The following is a 9,111-nucleotide window of genomic DNA, read 5'->3' on the forward strand; positions in this document are numbered from 1 at the left end:
ATTTGTCTAGATAGCTTGATTTCGTGTTAAATTCACTTGCCATTGGTATATATTTTTCATTGAAGTATTTTCTAGTGGAGAGCTTTTTTACACCTTGGAAAGTTAAAGACTAATAAAAGTATCTCCTAAATCAAATTAATTATAATCATATCCTTGATAACTTATTTCCTCTAATATTAATAGGTGGCACCTGTTCCATTTGTTCCTGTAAACACAAAGATTTAACAACAGGTGTTGTCTCTTGATCACTTCATCATTCACATGTTTGTTTTGTTTATTCATTCCAAAATTCAAATCATAATAGCCAAGGCAAAACAGAGAAAAGAAAAGCTATATATCTAATAGTAGTAACGTTCAAGCGTCGACAATTTCCTCAGTATCCGCAGAGGCGAAAATAAGCTCTGGTTCTTCCCTTGCAGCTCCACACGTGCCATCAATGGCATTGTTCCTCCCCAACGCCTTCAACGCCAAATGAGCCGCCTTCTGCCCCGATATCATCATCGCCCCAAACGTGGGTCCCTGCAGAAATCACCCACAAAATCATCAACACCGATCCATATAACATTATAACCAAACACAAACATACAGCACTTAATTTAAGAATAAGAATAAGAATGAAATAGTTATATTAATTATATATACCATCCTAGGGGCACCATCAATTTCTGCAACCTCCATGCCGGTGACAATCATGCCGGGCACAATCTCTCTAGTGAGTCTGACAATAGCGTCCTCAGCAGTGTTCATATCGAGGGCCTTCATTCCGGGAACGCTATCAATCATGCCAATACTCTTGAGCCTCTTAACCCCGGTGGCGCCAAAAGGCCCGTCGTGTCCGCAAGAGCTTACCACAACCTTAGCCTCCATGACGTTGGGGTCCATGCAGGACTGGGTGTCGTGGTTCAAGGACACCAGGGCCCAGTTCGTGACCACTCCGGCGACCCTCCCCTCCTTCACGATCAAGTCCTCCGCCGCCACGGCGTTGAAGAGCTTCACGTTGGGCCTGGCCAGGACCCTGCTCATGATGGTGGAGGTGAAGAGCGCCGCGTGCTTGATCACCACGTAGTCCTCTTGCTCGTCGTAGGCCACGCCCAGCTCGTCCAGGAAGAGGTGCGCCGGCTTCCGCACCACCATGGCGGAGAAGAGCTGCCCGCCCAGCCAGGCGCCGCCGCCGGGGCTCACCGACTGCTCGATTATGGCCACGCGGACGGCCGGGTTCTTGCTCAGCTCGTAGGCGCAGGAGAGGCCGGCGGAGCCCGCCCCCACGATCACCACGTCCGTGTCGGCGTAGGTTATCATGTCCGTCATGTAGCGGCGCGTCATTTCGCGGGAGACGATGGACTCCTTGATGGGTTGGAAGTTGAAGGATTGCAGGTCGTAGGAGGGTTGTGTTAGGGACATGGATATTGTTGCCTGTGGGAAGGTGCTGGCCATGGGTTTGGTGGCTGCGACGCGCGGAGTCATGGGCCTTCCCTGGAAGAATGAGAGCTTGAGGGTTGTGGTTGCCATGGCTGCCATTGTTGGAGAGAGAAAGGGAAGTAGTGATATATGTTAGGACTTGATATTTGTCAGTGTAGTGTTGTAGGTTTTATAAGCGAGAAAGGGAGTGATGGGAGGGAAATATCTTACTGAAAAATCTACAAACTCTATGCTTTTTGCGGTTGGAGATAGAATTTGAACGGCTCTCGAGGGCTTCCATTTCGGATATTTTCCTCTGAACTCTGAAGTGACTACTCTCCTCACTCATATGTTTTTCATATCCAAATCATTGCTTTATTTATTTATGATAACGATAACCAAGCAACTTCATTACTTTGCCTTTCGTTCATCAAATAGCCAGACATTTTTTAACACTTATGTAGTGTGTATCAAAATTTATTTTCATGCCAAAAAAACCATTTTACTTAATTATTAATTATTTGTTAATTTGATTGAAATATTCTACTGTATTACGCTTCTTGAATTGTACTGTACTGAAAGCATAGTATAATAATACTTTATATGAAACATATATGGTGTACTATCCGTGCTCTGAAGCCGAGTTCCGAGCTTGACATCACAACGCAAGATGACCTCGAGCACGCGCTACGCGACGTCAGCTCGGTATTTAAGTAGATCATAACTGATCTCAAGGGATCTCGCTCCAGACGAGATCCCTTATCTAATCTTATCATATCTTATCTCAAGGTCTTATCATATCTTATCTCAAGATCTTATCATATCTTATCTCAAGATCTTATCATATTTTATCTCAGGCCCAAGACCCAAAGCAACCCTAATTCACACTAAGGTACGTGTATTACTTATACGAGATTCATACTCCCACAAACACTAACTTTGACATCAGAGTCTCTTTTGCAGGTACCACCCCCATCTTGGAGCACCAGCGTACCCGCGAAGGAGGCTCACCAATCTTGCTCGGAAGACCGTCTCTACGACAAATTTCCGGTAAGAACATTTGGCGCCCACCGTGGGGCCGATCAAGACCAGCTCTTATCGGCCATTCTTATGGTTTTCACTAGAAGCCATAACAGACGCGCAACAGACGACCTAGATCGCTCAACTACCATGGATAGTGATGCAGCAACATTGAGGAGGCTGATCGACCAGGTCGAACAGATGCGGAAACAACATGCCGCCGACCTACAAAGCATGCGTGCCAAGCACGAAACTGATCTAGCGGCAATGCGTACCGCTAATGAAGCCGACCTAGCGACACTACGCGCCAAGAACGAGCGCATTCGCACCCAACTCCCTCGGCGTCCCACAGATCAACCCCCTTCGCAGAGTAACCTGAATAAGGACGAAAGGCACTCAGTTTCACAACCGCCAACAGTGGCTAGGGCACCGACTCCCAAGCCTCCCACACATCGGTCTCACGCGCCGACGAACAGGTCGACGCACGACGTCAGCAAAGCCCCCGCCCACGGCACGGGGAATCAGACGACCTTCCGCCGCCATCCTTTCGTGGACGGTATCATGGAGACACCTCTCCCCTTTGGGTGGAAGCCTTTCCACCTCGACCGCTACGACGGCACAACCGACTCGGACGAGCATATCGATCTATACACCACCCAGGGTTTTTCCAACCTCGCTCAAGGGGGCTGCACTCAATTGGTATACCCAGCTACCCGCCGAGTCAATTGACAGCTTCGGCACCCTGGTCAGATGGTTCACAGCGCAGTATGCGACAATTCGGCCTCATCACATAACGTCAGCTGCTCTGGCCAGCCTCAGACAGAGCGATGACGAATCACTGAGGGCGTTCATGGAACGCTTTAGCAATATCTCGGTCAAGATTCGAAACTTGAACCCCGAGGTCGCCCTACACGCCATGCTCAAGGCGCTCAAGCCTGGACCTTTCGTGGACAGCCTGTGTCGACGATCTCCTCTTGATATGGACGAACTTCGTGCCCGAGCTGCAGGATACATTCAAATGGAAGAGCACTCTGCTTTTCGTAACCAGGTTCGCGACAAACCATAAGGAAAGCAAGACCAAGGTCAGGCCACAAACATCTAAAGTTGGCGACCTTGTTTAGTGGGGTGAGGGAGGCAAGAATAGACCCCTACAAAGGAAAATTTGGAACCTGGAATTCCACCCACCTCAAATTTTACTTCTCTTAACTTGTAAATTCAGGTGATATAGTCTTTTTCCTCCTCAGCCTTTTTTTCCCACTAAAGAAAAGAGTTTTTGACCAAGGAAGGTTTTAACGAGGCACACCTCAGAAATAAATCAATAAAGCAACTCCACTCCCACACATTTTTGAGATTGGCACATTAACCATGACGACTTGCCGAGGTCGAATACGAACCTCGTTAAAATTATAAGGTCGAGCACGAACCTTAAATACTCTTATCCGAGGTCGAGTCCGAACCTCGTTGAAATTGTAAGGTCGAGCACGAACCTTAAATACTCTTATCTGAGGTCGAGTCCGAACCTCGTTGAAATTGTAAGGTCGAGCACGAACCTTAAATACTCTTATCCGAGGTCGAGTCCGAACCTCGTTGAAATTGTAAGGTCGAGCACGAACCTTAAATACTCTTATCCGAGGTCGAGTCCGAACCTCGTTGAAATTGTAAGGTCGAGCACGAACCTTAAATACTCTTATCCGAGGTCGAGTCCGAACCTCGTTGAAATTATAAGGTCGAGCACGAACCTTAAATACTCTTATCCGAGGTCGAGTCCGAACCTCGTTGAAATTGTAAGGTCGAGCACGAACCTTAAATACTCTTATCCGAGGTCGAGTCCGAACCTCGTTGAAATTGTAAGGTCGAGCACGAACCTTAAATACTCTTATCCGAGGTCGAGTCTGAACCTCGTTGAAATTGTAAGGTCGAGCACGAACCTTAAATACTCTTATCCGAGGTCGAGTCCGAACCTCGTTGAAATTGAAAGGTCGAGCACGAACCTTAAATACTCTTATCCGAGGTCGAGTCCGAATCTCGTTGAAATTATAAGGTCGAGCACGAACCTTAAATACTCTTATCTGAGGTCGAGTTCGAACCTCGTTGAAATTGTAAGGTCAAGCACGAACCTTAAATACTCTTATCCGAGGTCGAGTCCGAACCTCGTTGAAATTATAAGGTCGAGCACGAACCTTAAATACTCTTATCCAAGGTCGAGTCCGAACCTCGTTGAAATTGTAAGGTCGAGCACGAACCTTAAATACTCTTATCCGAGGTCGAGTCCGAACCTCGTTGAAATCGAAGGTCGAGCACGAACCTTAAATACTCTTATCCGAGGTCGAGTCCGAACCTCGTTGAAATTGTAAGGTCGAGCACGAACCTTAAATACTCTTATTCGAGGTCGAGTCTGAACCTCGTTGAAATTATAAGGTCGAGCACGAACCATAAATATTCTTACCCGAGGTCGAGTCCGAACCTCGTTAAAATTCCAAGGTCGAGTTCGAACCTTATTATGCCAAGGTCGAGTCCGAACCTTGAGACTATATTTTCTTAACCAAGGTTCAAGTTCGAACCTTAGTTCAATCGTTTCATTCGAATTTGAGGTCGGATACGAACCTCAATACTTTCACCTAAGGTCGAATTTGAACCTTAGTTCAATCGTTTCACTCAAAGTTGAGGTCGGATACGAACCTCAATACTTTCACCTAAGGTCGAATTCGAACCTTAGTTCAATCGTTTCACTCAAATTTGAGGTCGGATACGATCCTCGATACTCTCACCTATGGTCGAATTCGAACCTTAGTTCAATCATTTCACTCAAAGTTGAGGTCGGACACAAACCTCGACACTTTCACCTAAGGTCGAATTCGAACTTTAGTTCAATCGTTTCATTCGAATTTGAGGTCGGATACGAACCTCAATACTTTCACATAAGGTCGAATTTGAACCTTAGTTCAATCGTTTCACTCGAATTTGAGGTCGGACACGAACCTCGACACTTTCACCTAAGGTCGAATTCGAACCTTAGTTCAATCGTTTCACTCGAATTTGAGGTCGAACACGAACCTCGATACTCTCACCTAGGGTCGAATTCGAACCTTAGTTCAATCGTTTCACTCAAAGTTGAGGTCGGACACGAACCTCGACACTTTCACCTAAGGTCGAATTCGAACTTTAGTTCAATCGTTTCACTCGAATTTGAGGTCGGACACGAACCTCGACACTTTCACCTAAGGTCGAATTCGAACCTTAGTTCAATCGTTTCAGTCGAATTTGAGGTCGAACACGAACCTCGATACTCTAACCTAAGGTCGAATTCGAATCTTAGTTCAATCGTTTCACTCAAAGTTGAGGTCGGATACGAACCTCAATACTCTCATCCGAGGTCGAATCCAAACCTCGTTAAAAGTTCATCCAACTTTAGTTTGAGGTCGAATACGAACCTCAATACTTTCATCCGAGGTTGAATCCGAACCTCGTTAAAGTTCATCTAACCTTAATTAAGGTCGAATACAAACCTCAATACTCTCATCCGAGGTCGAATCCGAACCTTGTTAAAAGTTTATCCAACTTTAGTTTGAGGTCGAATACGAACCTCAATACTCTCATCCGAGGTCGAATCCGAACCTCGTTAAAAGCTCATCCAACTTTAGTTTGAGATCGAATACGAACCTCAATACTCTCATCCGAGGTCGAATCCGAACCTCGTTAAAAGCTCATCCAACTTTAGTTTGAGGTCGAATACAAACCTCAATACTCTCATCCGAGGTCGAATCCGAACCTCGTTAAAAGTTCATCCAACTTTGGTTTTAGGTCGAATACGAACCTCAATACTCTTATCCGAGGTCGAATTCGAACCTCATTAAAGTTCATCTAACTTTAGGTCGAATACGAACCCCAATACTCTCATCCGAGGTTGAATTCGAACCTCGTTAAAGTTCATCTAACCTTAATTGAGGTCGAATACAAACCTCAATACTCTCATCCGAGGTCGAATCCGAACCTTGATGAAATACATTCCACTCTAAATTCCGAGGTCAAATTCGAACCTCGTTAAAAGTACATCCAACTTTGGTTTGAGGTCGAATACGAAGCTCAATACTGCCATCCGAGGTCGAATCCGAACCTCAAGATCACATTTTCTTAACCAAGGTCGAGTTCGAACCTTGTTATGCCGAGGTCGAGTCTGAACCTCGAGATCACATTTTCTTAACCAAGGTCGAGTTCGAACCTTGATATGCCAAGGTCGAGTCCGAACCTTGAGATCACATTTTATTAACCAAGGTCGAGTTCAAACCTTGTTATGCCGAGGTCGAGTCCGAACCTCGAGATCACATTTTCTTAACCAAGGTCGAGTTCGAACCTTGATATGCCAAGGTCGAGTCCGAACCTTGAGACGACATCTACTTAACAAGGTCGAGCTCGAACCTTCAAACAACAAATTTGGGAGCTCCTCAGAAGCCCCTTCACTCTTACATCACTCGGTGCTTGGGGGGCAAGTGTACTGGCCAGCCAAGTTGCCGACTTGTCCCTCACCAATCCATTGACTCAACCAAAGGTTTACCAGCCTGACCAAGCAGTAAACCCATCATTGCCGAGTTCCTCAGCTCGGCCATGAAACATGGACATCGGAATACCACATCGGCCCAAAGAGGACACGTCATGAAACAGATAAAAATACAATCTTGTTACCATGCCGCCTACACGTTCTCGAGAACGAGGCGACAGTTGCAACACAAGGCATCTTGACAGGCAAGCATGCGCGAAAGGTCACTCCCCTCCAGCGAGCTCGGTCTTAACTCCTCGACCTATGGTCTTCGGAGCTCGGGGGGCTAGTGTACTGTCCGTGCTGTGAAGCCGAGCTCCAAGCTCGACATCACAACGCAAGATGATCTCGAGCACGTGCTACGCGACGTCAGCTCGGCATTTAAGTAGATCATAACTGATCTCAAGGGATCTCGCTCCAGACAAGATCCCTTATCTAATCTTATCATATCTTATCTCAAAGTCTTATCATATCTTATCTCAAGGTCTTATCATATCTTATCTCAAGATCTTATCATATCTTATCTCAAGATCTTATCATATCTTATCTCAGGCCCAAGGCCCAAAGTAACCCTAATTCACACTAAGGTACGTGCATTACTTATACGAGATTCATACTCCCACAAACACTAACTTTAGCATCGGAGTCTCTTTTACAGGTACTACCCCATCTTGGAGCACCAGCGTACCCGCGAAGGAGACTCACCAATCTTGCTCGGAAGACCGTCTCTACGATAAATTTCCGGTAAGAACGTATGGTATATATTAATTAATCTTGCCTGTTAATTCCATGAGTGTTCCCTCCTCCCGCTCATGGAATTCCCTGCCTGCCGCATAGGCTTCGATATTTTCTACAAATACTGCTCGCTTGGCCTTTTTGTTCGGGAAAAGATTCCCTGTAGTTCTTTCAAAGCTACATAAAATATCGATCCTCATTTCATTTTAATATTTAATAAATTTAACACATAAAGCATTAAAATTATATATATCAATGGTGAGATTTTTAAACTCTACTGTTTGCACTCTCCATTTTTTTTTTTTTAATTGGAAAGGATTTCTTCGCTCGTCAACTTGTTACAAGTGGATCTCTTTTCATGTTTCTTACAACATTCTTAAGGAAATTTGCGATTTTAAGGACATTACGTTAGAATAATATATATTTTTTCTTGTATCTAATATAAGTATGTTGGTTATACTGGGATATCATATATATGGATATATTTTGTTATTTTTATTAGGATATTTATACACAATTTCAGAATGTAATATATATTATGTATTTTAGTTTACATTCTCGTGATTTTGTTTTTAGACACTATCCAAAAAAAAATATCTAAATTAATAAAATATGTAAATTTTATAATTTTTTATTTTAATAATGTAAAATCTTATTTGTATTATAACACTCTTTCATTAGAGTAAAAATTAAACACAAATGTCTCTACTAAAAAATGTCAATTTATTCATGAATTGAGACATTTTGTAGTACCGTACGACAGCAATTAATGAAATCAAAACCTGTATATCAAACTCACACGCGATAATCAAGTTTTGAATCGATCCCGATTTTATGAAATTGCTAGTTTATAGTAATAGAACAAGAAGAAAAAGAACACTCAGGGCCACAGAGACAATGCGAAACATAGCGTTCTGAATTGGAAAAATAATAAAATAAGAAGTTTTGAATCGATCCAGATTTATGAAATTGCTAGTATACTAATAGAACAACAAGAAGAAGAAAAAACTCAGGGCCACAGAGACAATGCGAAACACAGCGTTTTGAATCGGAAAATAAAAATAAAAATATGACAGCTGTGGGATTTGAACCCACGCCCTTTCGGACCAGAGCCTAAATCTGGCGCCTTAGACCACTCGGCCAAACTGTCTTTTATATGTTCTAAGGCGTTGTTTAAAAGTACTTGTAGAGTAATGAATCATGCATTGATCCATATTCAAAGATGTCATTATCGCTCACTGATAAGCCGGAGACTAGACATGACAATCTAACCCGCTCCCGTGAGTACCTGTCCGAATCCGCCCCGATTTGGATGAGAAAAACTCGTATTTATCGGGTTCGGGTTCGGATTTTCCCTGATTGATAAAATCGGGGGCGGGGACAGGGGCGGGATATACCCGCCCCGTTCCCACCCCTCTTAATAA

At 44.1% G+C, this 9,111-nt stretch overlaps 1 protein-coding gene and 1 non-coding gene across 2 annotated transcripts; both read right to left on the reverse strand.

The window, feature by feature from the left end:
- Positions 1-249: 249 nt before the first annotated feature.
- On the reverse strand, positions 250-1,575 carry LOC109795024 (thiamine thiazole synthase 2, chloroplastic). The gene is made up of 2 exons (XM_020354432.3): positions 643-1,575; positions 250-519 (listed from the first exon to the last, which is right to left on the reverse strand). The coding sequence occupies exons 1-2, from the start codon at positions 1,516-1,518 to the stop codon at positions 355-357; spliced, it is 1,041 nt and encodes a 346-aa protein (XP_020210021.1). The 5' UTR covers positions 1,519-1,575; the 3' UTR covers positions 250-354.
- Positions 1,576-8,757: 7,182 nt separating this feature from the next.
- On the reverse strand, positions 8,758-8,837 carry TRNAL-UAG (transfer RNA leucine (anticodon UAG)). Its single transcript has one exon. It is a non-coding gene; the product is annotated as a tRNA-Leu (tRNA).
- Positions 8,838-9,111: the final 274 nt, after the last annotated feature.

This window comes from Cajanus cajan, chromosome 7, assembly GCF_000230855.2.
Source record: "Cajanus cajan strain Asha chromosome 7, NIPB_CcT2T_4, whole genome shotgun sequence".
Lineage (NCBI taxonomy): Eukaryota > Viridiplantae > Streptophyta > Magnoliopsida > Fabales > Fabaceae > Cajanus > Cajanus cajan.

Bases quoted from the DNA above. Each gene is read 5' to 3' on its own strand.
- LOC109795024 (XM_020354432.3), bottom strand. From the start codon at position 1,518: ATGGCAGCCATGGCAACCACAACCCTCAAGCTCTCATTCTTCCAGGGA. The intron at 520-642 runs GTATATATAATT...TGATTTCTGCAG, and splicing joins TTGATGGTGCCCCTAGGATG to GGACCCACGTTTGGGGCGAT.